Genomic DNA, 17,173 nt, shown 5'->3' on the forward strand with positions numbered 1-17,173 from the left:
GGAAGGGAAGGGAAGGGAAGGGAAGGGAAGGGAAGGGAAGGGAAGGGAAGGGAAGGGAAGGGAAGGGAAGGGAAGGGAAGGGAAGGGAAGGGAAGGGAAGGGAAGGGAAGGGAAGGGAAGGGAAGGGAAGGGAAGGGAAGGGAAGGGAAGGGAAGGGAAGGGAAGGGAAGGGATCCATAGGATGGGAAGGAATGGGGTGCGATGGAATGGGAGGGGAAGGAACGGGACAGACAGAATGGGGTAGAATGGGGTGGGATGGGATCGGGGGTCCCGATCCCGCGGGGCCGCCCCGCCCCTTTCCCTCCCTTTCCCCGCCCCTTTCCCGCCTTTTCTCGCGAGACCCCGTTTGCCCGGAAGTGCCGGCAGCGCGAGCCGCACGTGAGGCCGCGCCGGGCCCGGTCGAGTGGAGCCGGGCCGTGTTCCCGTCACCGCCGCTGTCCCTGGCACCGGCACCGGCACCGCCGCCATGGGCCGGGCGCGCCGCCGGCACAACTGGAAGGCGCGGCTGCCGCAGGGCCCCGCGGCCGCCGCGCCGCTGGAGCTGCCGCTGGAGCTGCCGCTGGAGCTGCCGCTGGAGCTGGGAGGTGCGGCGGGACCGGGCTCGGTGATCGTTTCCAGCCGAATTGATTCCCAAATTCTGTAATCTCAGTTTGCATTAACAGCTCTGTTCCGGCAGTCATTGCTTCCAGGGACTTCAGGGCTTGGACTCGTGAGTCCCTTCCGAATCACGACACTCATTATTTATTAAAGCAACTACTAAACATATTTCTTATGTGCCACTTTTAAAAAGTGGCGTTTGTTATTCTGTTTTCATTATTCCGGATTTAGAAATGCAGTTGTTTAGTATTAAAATTCACTGGAAGCTGGGGAGTCACTCCAGGGCACACTGTGTCCTGACCCTGGGGAATTGAGTAAAAAGGCAAAAAATTGCATAATGTTGTTACATAAATCATGGAAAATCGCCCTAAGCGCTATAGAAAGCTCAGGGTTATTGAATCCCCAATTTTGAGATCTTTTGCCCTTGCTGATGTTGCAGGATTTTTTTTTTTTTTTTGACTGGATATGAGGGTTGTGCTTGTTTGAAACAGCTAAATCTGGCCTGGTGCTTGATAAGCCTGCTAAGCAGTGTGCTGAAAATAATCCACCTGGCACGAGTGAATAACCAAAGCCTTGCCTTCAGATGGAGCAACGCTGAAGGGGATTGATGAAAGTAATGCCCTGGTCCTGCCAGCAAAAAAAGCAAAGAAGAAAAAAGTGGCAGGTGTTGTGCAACAGCAGAAGAAACCCCTGAGCAAGAAACAGAAGAAAAACCTGCAGAAAGTTTTGGAGCAGAAGGAAAAGAAAAAGCAGGTAGGATGCTGTTCCTGGCAAGAGCAGCTTTGTGCTCTTCTCTTAAAATGCTCAAGTCTTAGAATGAAATTATTTCCTGGTCAGAACAAGCACTGATTTTGGTTGTTTTCCCCAAACAGAGAGCTGAGCTGCTGAGCAAGCTGAACGAGGTCCAGGCTTCTGAGGCAGAAATGAAACTCCTGTACACAACTTCCAAACTGGGCACTGGGGAGCGAATGTTTAAGGCTAAAAGGTAAAAGTGCTTTTTGGGTGGAGCCCTGCAACTGATCACTGTTTGAGCTGCAGCTTTCTGAGCTTTCCCTTGCTTTTTTTTTATTCTTGGTGCAAACAGGTTCTTCAGAATGGATGGAATGAAATAATTTGCTATTTTTATCTAATAATGTAATAGTTATTTTCTTGTATGAGAGGATTTTAGTTAAAAGAACTTGGTCTTTTATGTGGGATGAGGTGGGTGACACAATCTGTAGGCTTTTAGTGCTAAACTACAAAACTGGTGGAGAAACATTTACTTATTTTCTTGTACTGGAAGATGTCTCCTGATGTTGACCAGAGTTGATGGATTTATAGAATAAACTACAAAGATGCCTTCAGAAGAAATGAATAATAAACCCCAGGATAGAAAATGCTTAGATACAAATCCATCAATTGGGTCAGCCAAGGCTTTGCCTGGCAAAGTTGTGAAAACCTCCAGGAGTGGAGATCCTGGTTTTTGGGGAAGTCCTGTCTGGTTTGAGGTGCCCAAACACAGTTGACATGTAGATGTTTTGTTTCCAGGGTGACACAGGAGCCCAGGACTGATGTCCCTGAAAAGATCAGGAGCATCAGTGGTGCAAACAAGAGGAGGCACAGCTCAGGCTCAGAGTCAGAGCCTGAGGAGGAGCCCAGCAGCTCTGAGGAGGAGGAGGAGGAGCAGAAACAGGACTCTGAGAAGTCCCCAGGCAGTGCTGTGAACGCTGCTGAAAGGGCAGAGGGAGGAGTGGGGCAGGCAGGGGCTGAGCAGCCTCCAGCTGCCCCCAGTGCCCCAGCTGCCCAGGCAGCCCCCAGCAGGGCACCCTGCCAGCCTGCAGTGTTTGTCCCTGTGGACAGGAGCCCTGAGATTCAGGTGAGGCTCTGCACAGCACATCAGAAGGGGTGCAGAGGGTGGGGTGTTCCAGCACTCAGGGTCCTTGTTCTGGCAGCTGCTGCAGGTCCAGGGCTGAGCTTTAAACCTGGCTGGTGCAGCAGCAGGAAAACTCAGTTTGTTTTAGGGTATAAACATTTATCTTTAGTTTTACCTACAGAATCTATTAACAGTCCTTCATTGTCCTTTGCTGGGAAATCTCCTGAAGTCCCTTTCAGCTCTCCATTGTCCTGTGCTCCATGGTTCTGTCCCATTTGTTGTAGGTAGGGCATCATGCAGAACAGGAGAAGCTCTGCATGAGTCTTAGCAGACAAGTCAGTTGTGAAATGAGTTTTCCCTTGAAGTGCTATATTAAGAAGCTCAGGGGATTCTGCAGTTTCACAAATTAAAGTGCAGGGCTTGCCCTCTGCTCTCTGGGAAGCTGCTCTGATCTCTCTGTGGTATGAACTGGTTCAGAGCTTTCCAAATCACAGCCTTGCAGAATTCCTGTTTGTGGGTTTTATGGTCTGAGGAAGGTAACAGCTTTCAATCCTGAGGAAAACAAAAAGGAGTGAGAAACAAAGCAACTAAAATATGTGTTTTACACTGTTTAGGAAGCAAGACTAAAGCTCCCAATCCTTGCTGAGGAGCAAGTGATCATGGAAGCCATCAATGAGAATCCCATTGTCATCATATGTGGAGAGACAGGAAGTGGCAAAACCACACAGGTGCCTCAGTTCCTCTACGAAGCTGGATATACCAGGTGGGAATTGGGTTTTATGTGCAGCAAATGGAATTGCAGAGACAACATTTTGGGGAAAAAAACCTTTGCTGTAATCCATGCATCTGCAGATATAATCCTAAAGCTTCCTGTCTGTGTTTTTATTCCAACTATAACTAAGAGTGAGGCTGTGTGACTGATACCACTTAATCTAGAGCTATCAGTGAGAAACCCTGTTGTTATTTTTCAGGCTGCTTGTCTGTTTAATTAAAACAAGCCACCCTTTTCTCTCCCTGCCCCCTTAGCTCTGGTGGCACCATCGGGATCACGGAGCCCCGGCGCGTGGCTGCCGTGTCCATGTCCCAGAGAGTCGCCAAGGAGATGAACCTGTCACACAGGTGAGCTTCAGAAAGGCTCCAGGCCTTGCTGGGAGGTGGCACTGAGGTGCTCTGGGAGTGACATTCTGCTTCCTCCCCTCTGCTTTTTGCTGTTTGGTGTTTCCCCACAGAGTGGTTTCCTATCAAATCCGGTACGAGGGGAACGTCACAGATGAGACGCAGATCAAGTTCATGACAGATGGTGTGCTGCTCAAAGAGATCCAGAAGGTGAGTTGCTGTCCTCAGTGTTACAAAAAGGGAATTTTGCATAGCTGGGAAGAGAGGCCAGTGTAGATTTGTTGACAGATGAGGCACAGATCAAGTTCATTACAGTTGGTGTGCTGCTCAAAGAGATCCAGAAGGTGAGTTGATGTCCTCAGTGATACAAAATGGAATTTTGCATAGCTGGGAAGAGAGGCCAGTGTAGATTTGTTGCCAGTCCCTTTCAGCACCAGAGATTTATTTAATCTCTACCCTTGACATTCCTGCCCAAGTCCCTAAACTTTAAATTTTCTTGCTGGCCAAATGAGAGCAGGAAGAGACTTGGCAGCCAGGCTGCTTTGTGCAGAGTGAGTGCATTAAACTGTGAGAAATCCAGCTGTGGATTGGGGTCAGCAACTGTGTCCTGACTCTGCTACCCTGGGCTGGGGCCTCCTGTGGTGAAACCCATCTCTCTCCCCAGGATTTCCTGCTGTCCAAGTACAAGGTGATCATTGTTGACGAGGCCCACGAGAGGAGCATGTTCACAGACATCCTGCTCGGGCTCCTGTCCCGCATCGTGCCCCTCCGGCACAGGGTGAGAGGGCAGGGCTGCCTGTGCCTGTGCCAGGGGGGCAGTCCTGCTGCAGGATTAACACAGGGCTCAGCTTTCCGTGCACAAACAGCAAATTCTTCATTCACATAACTTACAGGAAATATTCACATAACTTACAGGAAATATTAGAAGGCACTGTGTTAAACCTACTTGGTGAGCAATGCACTGAGACTTAGTTTATTGGTTGGTAAATGGATTTTGTGCTTGCCCATGATAGTTTGCACATTTTGTTCACTGATTCCCATTTCTTTTTTTTTTTTACAGGTGCAAACAGTTCTCTTAGCAGAATAGTTTGTTGTGCTGCTTTAATTGTTGTGATTTTTTACATGGGAAGTTACAAGCTGTTACCTTAGCTAGAGTAGCAGGGACTAAACTATATTTTATATTTTATTATATATTTTATAATGTAAAACTTCAAATTTATCCTGCTGAGAAGTGAGCTTACTTTGCATCTAAAAATGTGAACTTTTGTTTTAAAACGACAAAAAAGGTGGGGAAAGGGCTCATTGTGGATGATTGTCATGGCTGATGTTAAATTTTTGTTTTATAATAGTTGTACCTGTATGCAACAGAATTCCATGGAAATCTGACAGAAATAACACTCAGTTATCATATTTGTCTTTCTGTATGATTGAAGAAGCACAGAGCCTACACCAAGGGGGAAATAGTAAATATCAGAACCAAGAGATGGTTTTTCAGGCAAAGACTTTCAGTGCCCAGGACACATGTAGATAATTGAATAGCAGCAATTCAGGTGTTGATTGTTGGAGGTGTTTGGGGCACAGGGTGACAGATCTGTGTCCCTGCAGAAGGGGCTGCCCCTGAAGCTGATCATCATGTCAGCCACTCTGCGAGTGGAGGATTTCACTGACAACACCAGGCTGTTCTCTGTCAAGCCTCCTGTCATCCAGGTACTGTCCCCTCCCTGGGAGCTGAAAAAACCCTTTATAAAGCCAGCTACAAAATAGGGGCACTCTAATCTTTCCACTTGCTGCTGGAATCTTTTTTAAAAAAGAAAAAAAAGCAGTAATTCTGTTTAGGCTGTTGTTTCTTTTGGGCTTGGTGTTTTTCTTTCCACTTTTATCAGAAAACCACCCTGGCAGAATCTGATTATCTTGAGAAACTCTGAATTATGGTTCAGGAGAGCTGGAAAGCCTCAATCTGAGTTGATGGTATGAAAGGGAGAAAAGCTTTGGTTCCCAGCATGGTTTTAAGGTGTTCAGAGCAGACACCACCAGCAATTTCTGTGCCTTGGTGTTCTGTGGGCTGCCAAAGCCAAGAGAACAGAAATACAGGAGGAGCTTTTCTGGTTGTCCCATGAATGCTGTGATGGTTGTGTGGAGTTATGACAGCAACCAAACCCTTTATTGGTGTTTCCCCTCCAGGTAGATGCAAGGCAATTCCCTGTAACTGTTCATTTTAACAAGAAAACCCCCCTGGATGACTACAGTGGGGAGTGCTTCAGGAAGGTCTGCAAAATCCATCGGATGCTGCCTGCAGGTGAGAGAGCTTCACTCTGAGAGCCTCAAATTCCTCACACTGAACATGGCTGAATTTTATTTTTGGTGGGTGTTTTTTGTTTTGTTTGTTTGTTGATTTTTTTTTTTTAATTATTTTTTCTGTTTTTTTTGTTTCTTGCAGGTGGGATTTTGGTGTTTCTAACAGGCCAGGCAGAAGTTCACTCTCTCTGTAGAAGATTAAGGAAAGCATTCCCATACCAAAATAACAACACTGCAGGTAATGCTATAGAAACTTCAAATGTAAAATTTCAGATTTATCCTGCTGAGAAGTGAGCTTACTTTGCATCTAAAAATGTGAACTTTTATTTTAAAACCACAAAAAAGGTGGGGAAAAGGCTCATTGTGGATGATTATCATGGCTGATGTTAAATTTTGTGCTGGTTTGAGTTTGGGAAAAGGTTCCTTCCAATTCCCCTCTGCCTTCAGTGTGACCATTTGTTTTTCTGTGGGAATTTCTGAGCATCCCCAGAAAGGTGGGAGTGGGACCAGACTCCTCCCATCACCTTTTCCAAGCATGTTTAGCTAACAGCTGCTCCCCTGGCTGATTTTGTAGGAGGAGAGGGTGACAAAGAAGACTCTGTGGAAGAAATCAGGAAATTCAAGAAATCAAGGAAGAGGAGGAAAGTTCTGGTAATGTGTGATGGGGAGAATTCCTCCAAGGGGCAGGAGGGAGCAGGTGCCTCCCTGCAAGCAGCACTGCTGTGTAGCTGTGCCTCTCCTCAGCCCTCAGGTGTCCCCTCAGCAGTTCAGCAGTGCTGCTCACACTGCTGGAACTCTGCATGTTTTGATTTAGGTTGAGAACTGACCACTAAAATTGAATGGAAGGAGCTGCAGACTGCAGAGCAGGGCTGCTCCTCATCTCACCATTTGTTACCCCAAATTTGGGCTGGTGCATCTGTTACCAAGGGTGGGGTTTGTGCCAGTGCACTTGGCTGGCAGGAGATCCTGATGTTACAGACCCAGTGGGGTTTTAGGGGATACACTGATCCCTCTGTCACCTTTGGTCAACATTCAGATCTTTGGAGTCATGCTCAGCTTTGCTTTCAAAGCCATGCAAAGTGCTGTGTCCCCCTCTTAATGTGGTGTTTTCATCTTTCTTTCTCAGACACTCCCCAAAATTGATCTGAACAATTACTCTGTGCTGCCAGTGGATGAAGGAGATGAGGACAGAGACATTGACAGTGATGAGGATGCTGCAGGCTCTGATCTTGACCTGGATTTAGGAGATGGAGACTCAGAAGAAGGTTTGGCACATGTGAAAGGAAGAACCCCTGTCTTGTGTCACCTGTGACATGAGTGACAGTTTTTGCTTGTCCTGTGCTGAGCTGCTGTGGCACAGGGTAGCCCCAAGTCAAGGGAAAGCTGTTAAGGTTTTCCAGCTTCAGTATCAGTTACTGACACAAATTTGTACCAATTACTTTCCAAATTTTAATGAAGTCTTTGTGCAGATGGGGACTAAGCCTGGAAGTCAGACTGAGCAATGTTGGTTTGTTTCCCCACAGATGAGAAATCAGATTCATCCCTGCCCCTGTATGTGCTCCCACTCTACTCCTTGCTGGCACCAGAGAAACAGGAAAAGGTAAAGGATTGATTGTCTCAGTGAGCAGAAGATCTTACAGATCTGAGTGATGATTGTCTGAAATGACTGTGCAGGATGGGAATTTCAGCTCACTTACCTGTCAGCTTGGGTGGCCCAGAGGGCAGGTTAGGCTGGGATTGGGGCAGGCCTGGCTTGGCTGTGCCCTGCCTGATGTGCAACTCCAGCAGGGTGGGGAGTGATCAGCAGCAGCCCTGCAGGATCTCTGAACCATCCTGGCCCTGGCACATCCCACAGGCAGCCTGGACAGATTGCTGTGCTCCCTCCAGTGCCAGTGAGCACAGCTCAGTGCTGCTGGAGCCCTGTGCTCATTTCTGAGCTGGACTAAGAGTGTCAGAGCTGGAGACACACAGGCAGGTCTCTGCTCCAGCTCCTGGGCTCCCCTTGCAGTGCCACATGTGCTGCCATCCCTTTGCATGAAACAACTGCCTGTCCCTTTCCTTGTCCCCCTTTTCCTTTGCCCCTTTTTTCCTTTGCCCCCCTTTTCCTTTCCCCCCTTTTCCTGCCCCTGTCCCTCACCCCCCCTGTCTCTTGCAGGTGTTCAGGGCTCCTCCTCCTGGCACCAGGCTCTGTGTGGTGGCCACCAACGTGGCTGAGACCTCCCTGACCATCCCAGGCATCAAGTACGTGGTGGACTGCGGGAAGGTGAAGCAGCGTTTGTACGACAGGATCACGGGGGTCTCGTCCTTCAGGGTCACCTGGATCTCCCAGGCCTCGGCCAACCAGAGGGCAGGGAGGGCTGGACGGACAGAGCCTGGCCACTGCTACAGGTCAGGGGATGGGGACAGAGCCTGGCCACTGCTACAGGTCAGGGGCATGGGGGGACAGAGCCTGGCCACTGCTACAGGTCAGGGGATGGGGACAGAGCCTGGCCACTGCTACAGGTCAGGGGATGGGGGGACAGCCTGGCCACTGCTACAGGTCAGGGGGATGGGGACAGAGCCTGGCCACTGCTACAGGTCAGGGGATGGAGACAGAGCCTGGCCACTGCTACAGGTCAGGGGGATGAGGGACAGAGCCTGGCCACTGCTACAGGTCAGGGGATGGGGACAGCCTGGCCACTGCTACAGGTCAGGGCATGGGGACAGCCTGGCCACTGCTACAGGTCAGGGACATGGGGGACAGCCTGGCCACTGCTACAGGTCAGGGGCATGGGGGACAGCCTGACCACTGCTACAGGTCAGGGGCATGGGGACAGCCTGGCCACTGCTACAGGTCAGGGGCATGGGGACAGAGCCTGGCCACTGCTACAGGTCAGGGGCATGGGGGACAGAGCCTGGCCACTGCTACAGGTCAGGGGCATGGGGACAGAGCCTGGCCACTGCTACAGGTCAGGGGCATGGGGACAGAGCCTGGCCACTGCTACAGGTCAGGGGCATGGGGACAGCCTGGCCACTGCTACAGGTCAGGGGGATGAGGGACAGAGCCTGGCCACTGCTACAGGTCAGGGGATGGGGACAGCCTGGCCACTGCTACAGGTCAGGGGCATGAGGGGACAGCCTGGCCACTGCTACAGGTCAGGGGCATGGGGGGACAGAGCCTGGCCACTGCTACAGGTCAGGGCATGGGGACAGAGCCTGGCCACTGCTACAGGTCAGGGGCATGGGGACAGAGCCTGGCCACTACTACAGGTCAGGGGCATGGGGACAGAGCCTGGCCACTGCTACAGGTCAGGGCATGGGGACAGCCTGGCCACTGCTACAGGTCAGGGCATGGGGACAGCCTGGCCACTGCTACAGGTCAGGGCATGGGGACAGCCTGGCCACTGCTACAGGTCGGGATGGGGACAGAGCCTGGCCACTGCTACAGGTCAGGGCATGGGGACAGAGCCTGGCCACTGCTACAGGTCAGGGGATGGGGACAGAGCCTGGCCACTGCTACAGGTCAGGGGCATGGGGACAGAGCCTGGCCACTGCTACAGGTCAGGGCATGGGGACAGAGCCTGGCCACTGCTACAGGTCAGGGGCATGGGGACAGAGCCTGGCCACTGCTACAGGTCAGGGGCATGGGGGGACAGCCTGGCCACTGCTACAGGTCAGGGGCTGAGGGACAGAGCCTGGCCACTGCTACAGGTCAGGGGCATGGGGGGACAGCCTGGCCACTGCTACAGGTCAGGGGGATGGGGACAGAGCCTGGCCACTGCTACAGGTCAGGGGCATGGGGACAGCCTGGCCACTGCTACAGGTCAGGGGGATGGGGGGACAGAGCCTGGCCACTGCTGCAGGTCAGGGGGATGGGGGGACAGAGCCTGGCCACTGCTGCAGGTCAGGGGGATGGGGGGACAGGGAGAGAGCCTGGGGGGGATGGACAGAGAGAGCCTGGTGGGGGGACATAGAGCCCATGGGGGGACAGAGAGCTCAGGGTGGGACAGAGAGCCTGGAGGCTCTCAGTGGGAATTTGACATCATCCCTCATCCCCCTGCTGACATCATCCCCCTGCTGACATCATCCCCCTGCTGCTCAGAATGTTTTGGGGTTCCCTGCCCTGGGTTCCAGTAGGAGAGGTTAAGGCAGGTGTGAACTGGCACTGGTGATGTTGGGTTGAGTTTGGTTTCTCAGGGGCCTTTCTCTTGCTGGAAACTCTCATTTTCATGGCTGGATTAGATTTCACTGTGGTCAGGTAGATTTAACTCCAAGCTGAGTTAACTTGTTGTGAATAAGGCAAATGCCCCAACCTGTAAATAATACAATTATGTAAATACTATCCACAGCTGCCTGTTTTTTTAAATCCCTTCCTAATTTTTCCTCCAAATCTTTTGAGTTAAGATTTCTTTTAAGAATCTAAATAACACCTCTGATCCACTAGGTTATACTCTTCAGCAGTTTTCATGGACTTTGAGAAATTTTCTGCTCCAGAAATAACAAAGAGACCTGTGGATGATTTGATTCTGCAAATGAAGGCACTAAATATAGAAAAGGTGAGTTGGAAATGGTTTGTACTACAGCACCTATTAAAGTGGTTGCTCCCAGGAGCCAGAAACAAACAGAAATGTATTTTATTATCATTGCTTGAAGCTGTGCCTTGTAGAAATTAAGATCCTGAGAGTCCATTTTGGTTCTGCACGTTGCAGAAGTTGCTCTGAATTCCTTAACAAGCATGTTTGTTCAAGCAGTAAATGCTTTCTTATATTCTTAGAGGTTAAAAAAAAACCCTGTCTAAACAGGGTCTGTGTTCTGGAGATACTGGAGCACTTTCAGAAAGCACAACACTTAAATTTAGACCTTCAAGCAGCCTGGCCTGGGTGGTGCCTCAGCTGAGGGTGATTCTGGTGTTGCTGTTTCCTCCTGTTCTTGTTCCAAGCATTTCCTGCCATTATGTGTCCTTTCCTTTCTCTCCTGGCAAACATCCTCAATGTTTTCCTTTGGTCCATGTAGCCAGAGGGGAGCACTTCACTCCCTCCCAGAGCTCCTTGCTGTGCTCAGACTGTTTTGCTATGTCAGTGATGGACTGAGGGGCTGTTCTCCTGTTTCCCCAGGTCATCAACTTCCCCTTCCCAACTCCACCCCCCACAGAAGCACTGGCAGCAGCTGAGGAGTTGCTGATAGCCCTGGGTGCCTTGGAGGAGCCCCCTGTGACAGGAAGGTAATGCCTGTGCTCCCCCAGCAGCTCCCTGCACTGTGGCTCTGCTCTCCCACCTCAGCTTCATCCAGGGCTCCTTTGGCACAGAAACTGGATCAGCTCAGTCTCTGCTCCACCTCTGCTTGTTTGACTGGCCCTGGGCAGGGAAACCCTGCTGGGAGCCCTGTGCAAGGCTGCTGGGAGCTGTGTGAGCAGGAGGAATCCTCCACCAGCACCTAACAAAACCTGAGAAAACACATCAGATTAACTGGGCAGCCAGAACCAGGAGCACAAACTCATTCTAACCCATTTACTTCACTCCCTGAGCTCTGTTTCCCCTCCCCAGGCTGAAGCAGCAGCTGGCAGCCAAGCTGAGCTGCCCCATCAGTGCCCTGGGCAGGGTGATGGCCGCTTTCCCCGTGGCCCCCCGCTATGCCAAGATGCTGGCCCTGAGCAGGCAGCACGACTGCCTGCCCTACAGCATCACCCTCGTGTCTGCCATGACTGTCAGGGAGCTCTTTGAGGAGTGGGACAGGTGAGTGGCTGAGCCTGCCCTGCCCTGCCTCTCACCCTGTGCCCCTCTCCTCACTCCCTGTGCCCTTCTGGGTTTCTTCCAGGCCAGCAGTGAGTGAGGAGGAGGCAGCCCAGCTGAAGGGGAAGAGAGCCAGGTTTTTACAGATGCAGAAGGTCTGGGCTGGGCAGGGGCCCATGCAGAAGCTGGGAGACCTCATGGTGATGTTAGGTACAACTCCCTGAGCCATTCCCTCCATCCTGTGCTGCTGTCACCCTGAGCCCTCAGCCTGGCACAGCCCAAGGCTCCTGTGCTGCAGCACTGAGCTCTGCAGGGCTCCTCTGCTCCCAGTGCTGGCTGTGAGGAGGAGAGCTGACCAGCCCTGTGCCCCCAGGAGCAGTGGGTGCCTGTGAGTTCTCTGGGTGCTCCCCCCAGTTCTGCCAGGAGAGCGGGCTGCGCCGCAGAGCCATGCTGGAGATCCGGCGCCTCCGGGGGCAGCTCACCACGGCAGGTAGGGCAGGGCAGAGCTGCTCTCTGCTCCTCTGGGGGTCACACATCCACACAGCTGCTCTCTGCTCCTCTGGGGGTCACACATCCACACAGCTGCTCTCTGCTCCTCTGGGGGTCACACATCCACACAGCTGCTCTCTGCTCCTCTGGGGGTCACACATCCACACAGCTGCTCTCTGCTCCTCTGGGGGTCACACATCCACACAGCTGCTCTCTGCTCCTCTGGGGGTCACACATCCACACAGCTGCTCTCTCCTCCTCTGGGGGTCACACATCCACACAGCTGCTCTCTGCTCCTCTGGGGGTCACACATCCACACAGCTGCTCTCTCCTCCTCTGGGGGTCACACATCCACACAGCTGCTCTCTGCTCCTCTGGGGGTCACACATCCACACAGCTGCTCTCTGCTCCTCTGGGGGTGTCACACATCCACACAGCTGCTCTCTCTCCCCTGGGCTCCTCTCACCTGCTTTTCCCCCAGTGAACTCAGTCTGCCCGGGCGCTGGGCTCTACGTTGACCCCAAGATGAAGCCCCCCACGGAAGCCCAGGTCACCTACTTGAGGCAGATTGTGCTGGCAGGGCTGGGGGACCACCTTGCCCGAAGGGTTCAGGCAGAGGAGCTGCTGGATGACAAGTGGAAAAATGCCTACAAGGTGAGCAGCTTGATTGGGCTCAGCTCCTCCTCCCCAGGAAGATGCTCCTGTGCAGAGCCCAGGTTTCTGGCACTCAGGATGCCTCTGCTGCCTTCCTGCAGCTTCTCTCTATGCAATTTGAGTTTGCAGTGTTGCCATTTGCTGGTGTTCACATAGGAAATGCTGTAAAAGAGCTGAGAAATACCATTAGTTCATCTTGTAAAGTGCTTGTTTTCTCCAGACAATGTGAAGCAGAAAATGGGGTTGTTAAAAACCTCCATCACTTAAGGAAAGCTCACAAATGAATATCTGAGAGAGACTGAGATGCAGTGAAGAAGTTAAATAGTCAATAACTGGTCTTGCTCTGCTTCAATCTCTGTGCCTCCTTGCAGACTGCACTCCTGGAGGACCCAGTGTTCATCCACCCCAGCTCAGTGCTCTTCAGAGAACTCCCAGAGTTTGTGGTGTATCAAGAAATTGTTGAGACTACAAAGCTGTACATGAAAGGTGAGTGCTGTGGGGCAGCTGGTGCTGCAGCCCTGGTGAGGAGCTCAGAAATGCAGAGTGTTTCCCCTCTGCTGGCTGAGTGCTCTCCTCACTGAGTGGTTGTGACTCCTGGGATTTGGATCCTTAAAGCTTCCTAGATCTGGATCAGGAGATAAATTTAAACAAAAAGCCAAATTATCTGGCAAAATTGGCTGAAGCAAAGCTCAGCTTCTGACATGTCTGTTTTGCCCTAGCCCTGCTGCTGATCTCTGAACAGATTTCTTACAACCTAAAAAGTTTGACTTGGAAAATGAGATGAGATCCTGGCCATGCCCTGTACCCATGGGGCTGCCAGCAAACCTGCACACAGTTGTGTTTTCCCTCCTCAGGTGTGTCTGCAGTGGAGCCAGAGTGGATCCCTGCCCTGCTGCCACCTTACTGCCACTTTGGGAAGCCTCTGGAGAACCCTCCTCCCTCCTACTGCCCTGGGACAGGCCGAGTTCGCTGCCACAGGCCCAGTGTGTTCTGTGAGTGTCCCTCTGCAGTGCCCTGTGCCTCCCCTGCTGCTCTCACAGCCCCTGGAAGGTCAGGCTTGGGCTCTCCCAAAGAGCTCAGCCCTGCTTTGATCACCCCCATTTAAATATTAAATATTAAATTTTTTATATATTAAATATTTCAATATTTCAATATTAAATATCTCCCATGGGAGTGGGTGCTGTGGGGCTGGCAGTGTGCTCCTCACTCCCCCTGGGTGCTGTGCCCTGCTCAGGGGGCATGGGGCAGAGCTGGGCTGGGTTTTCTTTGCAGACCGTGTGGGCTGGCAGCTCCCTGCTGTGGAGGTTGATTTCCCTGCAGGAATTGATTGCTACAAACACTTTGCCAGGTTCCTGCTGGAAGGAAAGGTGAGTGTGTTCCAGCTGCATCATTTCCCTGATGGGATCAGTGAGTTTTTAGCCCAGTTTGTGGAGGAGATCATCCTTGTGGCTTCATTTTTTTGTGTCTTCCTGTTCCTCATCACTTGGTGGTGGATGGAAGAGTTTGTCATGCTTGATGGGGTGGGGAAGGTATCTTTAAAAAAAGCATGAAAAATCAGTATTTCAGTAAAATCTAAGTCCTGTTTTTACAAAGTAAAAAAACAAAGCTAATAGCCCATGTCTTTGTCCACCCTGAGACAGAAGAATTGTCCAACAAGTCAGGACAAGATTTATGGACACATGAATGGAAGGAAGATGGTGATGGAGAATGACATGGAAATTTGTGGTAGCACAAGTTCATTGCTGGTTGTTCTCATACAACAACTAATTTATCTTGTTAATTATAGAATGTAACAAATCTTCCAGGTCATTAAAAAGCTGGGTTCTTACAGCAAGTGCCTGCTGTCCAGTCCTCTCATAATGCTGAAGACTTGGTCCAAGTAAGTTGTTAAAAAAACTGCTGGGCTCTGCTGGGCTCTGCTCAGGTGCTGCTCACCCCTGTGAGGAGTGAGCACTGCTGCCCTCCCTGCTTTGCTTTGGAATTTGGCCACTTGCTCTGCCTTTATTTCTTTTCAGAAACATCTTTTCAGCAGACAGTGGGGTTTTTGGGTTTTTTGATGGGTTTTTGATGACATTCATAGGCCTGGACCCTCCTGTCAGCTGTCACTCCCTTTCTCTCCCCTCCTTCTCTCATTTACCAACATAAACTTTCTCAGGCTCTGCTCTGGCTTTCCCTGGAGTTCACAGGCACAAGGGTTTGGAAGGGCTTTGTTAAAAGTGCCAGATGTTATCTGAGGGCCCTGCAGTGACCCAGTCCTTTCCTGTTTTAGTCAGCTCAGAGCTCACATGGCCCCTGAGGGCTCCTTTTTGCTTCACCTTGAGCTCTGCAGCTGCAGAGGAGACACAAGAGCAACCTGCTGCTGCTTTTAACCACAAGAAGTGCTGGGGGGAAGAAAAAGTGAATTTTAATTTTCTTCAGCCAGTGGCACAGTTCTGTATTCAGTGGTTGTGTTTATACATCTCTATTTAACCTTTTCAAAAGATGCAGAGTTCCTAAAGGTGAGCTGAGTGCAGTAGCTCTGCTAAACTGATAATGAACATTGTTTTATTACTCATCTCATTGATTCAGACTTCAGCCCAGGACAGAAGTTCTCCTGCAGGCTCTGGTTAAAGAAAATTGTGATAATCGTGATGCTTTGCTGGCTGCATGGAAGAAAAATCCTAAATGTAAGTGTCCTGCTTGCCTCATTGTCAGTCATATCAGTGCAGCACTATTGAATTATAATTTTTAAAAAATGGATTATTTCATTTGTTAAGCTCCAAATAATTCCTATTTTTTATCAGCAGTGATGCCCTGTGTTTGGTTTTTGTGAAAAAATGACAGAAAGCAACATTTATTTGTATTCTAAGAATTTTTTTTTCTGTAGCTGTAAGCACAGTTAAAATGTGGTAGTACTATCCATGGAAATATTGAAATTTTTTTCCCTGATAAAATGGATTTTCTTCAATATTGGTTGCAGATTAAATAAGAATCCCTTCCCAGAAGCACAGCAAAGTGCTGCAGAGTGTCCCAGCAGTGGGAGCAGCTCCTGCCCCCCCTGGGGAGAAGCCACAGCCCATTTTCCAGCTCAGTCTGTAACTGCTGTCCTCCCTTGCAGATCTGCTGGCAGCCTATCTGCAGTGGGTGCCCGAGGCCATGCACCAGGAGCTCGCCCTCCAGTGGCCACCAGTAGCCCTGTGACTGGGTGTTGATGGACTCCTTTCCTCCAGGGTGCTCTCAGAGCTTCCCAGAGTTTCCTTGGAAATCTGAACCAGATGGACTCACCAGCTGTAGCAATGCCTGTTTGAAAGCACTCCAGGTGTTGTTCTGTTTTCCCTGCCAGCTGTTGGGCTGGTATTTCATGATAGTAATGGCTGGATAATTTTATCCATTGTATTTTGTGGATTTTTTTTGTACCTCAAGTTTCTCTTTGGACTATATTAGTCATATGAACTGTAATAAATATGTAAAATTCTTGGTCTGGATGGGAGAAGTGTGTACTGTGTGGGATGCAGACAGAACCTGGACAGCAGCTCAGGATGGGAAGCACAAAAATGAGGAAATTCAGGGATTGAGACAGGAATGTTTAATTAGTAAAGTGCTAATGGGCTGCTGCTTGTGACACACAGGAGAAAGTGAACAGGGTCCCTCCTGTCCCTGTGTTCTGAAGGAAACTGGTGCAGCCCAGCAGCCTTGGTGTGTGTCTGTAATTCCCACTGCTCAGGGGCGAGGCCAGGACACAAGGAAGCATTAAAAATATCTAAACCAAGCATTCAAAACAGCCAAAGCTGAAGAAACAGCAATAGATTTAAGATATTTAAGACACTTAAGATTAGATATTTAAGACATTTAGATTTGCCCCTCACACGGTTGTGTTTTCCATCAAACGCTGCAGCACCCCTGGATTTGGGAGGAGCCCAGGCAGGAGGGTGCTGGGGGCTCTTGGCACAGCTCCTTTCTTTAGCAGGAATTGCAGCACAAGTCTGCAAGCTGCCGAGGGAAGGGAAGAAAAAGAGCTGCCAGCGTATTGGGAAATCTCGGCTCTCGAAGATTATCAGGAAAAAGCAGAAACTAACGGGTCCAAAAAGTGGAGATGCCGGGGATTGAACCCGGGGCCTCATACATGCAAAGCATGCGCTCTACCACTGAGCTACATCCCCTTGGTGACTGAAGGGTTGTTCACGATGTATACAGCGATAGCAGGAGCCGCAGGCAGGGCCCGGCGGTGACACTGTGCTCACCCTGCGGTCACCCCGCGTTCCCCGCTGGGTCCCGGCGGCGGGAGAGGAGCGGGACAGCGGCAGCTCCGCCCGGGAGAGACCGTGACCTTATAGAGCGGGGCAGCAGAAGCGATACCGTGCTCGTCCTCGTTAGTATAGTGGTGAGTATCCCCGCCTGTCACGCGGGAGACCGGGGTTCGATTCCCCGACGGGGAGGTACAGTTAATTTTTGTTCCCCTGTGCCATTTTTTGAGGGCGGTTTG

At 50.7% G+C, this 17,173-nt stretch overlaps 1 protein-coding gene and 2 non-coding genes across 3 annotated transcripts; 2 read left to right on the top strand and 1 right to left on the bottom strand.

Annotated features, from left to right (window-relative positions):
- The first annotated feature begins 344 nt into the window (after positions 1–344).
- DHX37 (DEAH-box helicase 37) lies at positions 345–16,179 on the top strand. The gene is made up of 27 exons (XM_056504667.1): positions 345–584; positions 1,181–1,350; positions 1,470–1,582; positions 2,125–2,452; positions 3,064–3,212; positions 3,476–3,568; positions 3,679–3,775; positions 4,230–4,343; positions 5,171–5,272; positions 5,747–5,861; positions 6,003–6,098; positions 6,435–6,511; positions 6,987–7,125; positions 7,384–7,460; positions 8,016–8,248; positions 10,284–10,395; positions 10,954–11,060; positions 11,383–11,571; positions 11,654–11,778; positions 11,942–12,058; positions 12,539–12,711; positions 13,083–13,197; positions 13,566–13,703; positions 13,984–14,078; positions 14,517–14,590; positions 15,280–15,377; positions 15,809–16,179. Exons 1-27 carry the CDS (start codon positions 467–469, stop codon positions 15,889–15,891), a joined length of 3,447 nt encoding a protein of 1,148 aa, XP_056360642.1. The 5' UTR covers positions 345–466; the 3' UTR covers positions 15,892–16,179.
- A 599-nt stretch (positions 16,180–16,778) lies between these two features.
- TRNAA-UGC (transfer RNA alanine (anticodon UGC)) lies at positions 16,779–16,850 on the bottom strand. Its single transcript has one exon. It is a non-coding gene; the product is annotated as a tRNA-Ala (tRNA).
- A 204-nt stretch (positions 16,851–17,054) lies between these two features.
- TRNAD-GUC (transfer RNA aspartic acid (anticodon GUC)) lies at positions 17,055–17,126 on the top strand. The gene has a single exon. It is a non-coding gene; the product is annotated as a tRNA-Asp (tRNA).
- Positions 17,127–17,173: the final 47 nt, after the last annotated feature.

This window comes from Oenanthe melanoleuca, chromosome 15 (genome assembly GCF_029582105.1).
Source record: "Oenanthe melanoleuca isolate GR-GAL-2019-014 chromosome 15, OMel1.0, whole genome shotgun sequence".
Classification (NCBI taxonomy): domain Eukaryota; kingdom Metazoa; phylum Chordata; class Aves; order Passeriformes; family Muscicapidae; genus Oenanthe; species Oenanthe melanoleuca.

Bases quoted from the DNA above. Each gene is read 5' to 3' on its own strand.
- DHX37 (XM_056504667.1), top strand. From the start codon at position 467: ATGGGCCGGGCGCGCCGCCGGCACAACTGGAAGGCGCGGCTGCCGCAG. The intron at 3,776-4,229 runs GTGAGTTGCTGT...CTCTCTCCCCAG, and splicing joins TGCTCAAAGAGATCCAGAAG to GATTTCCTGCTGTCCAAGTA. The intron at 6,512-6,986 runs GTAATGTGTGAT...TTTCTTTCTCAG, and splicing joins GGAAGAGGAGGAAAGTTCTG to ACACTCCCCAAAATTGATCT.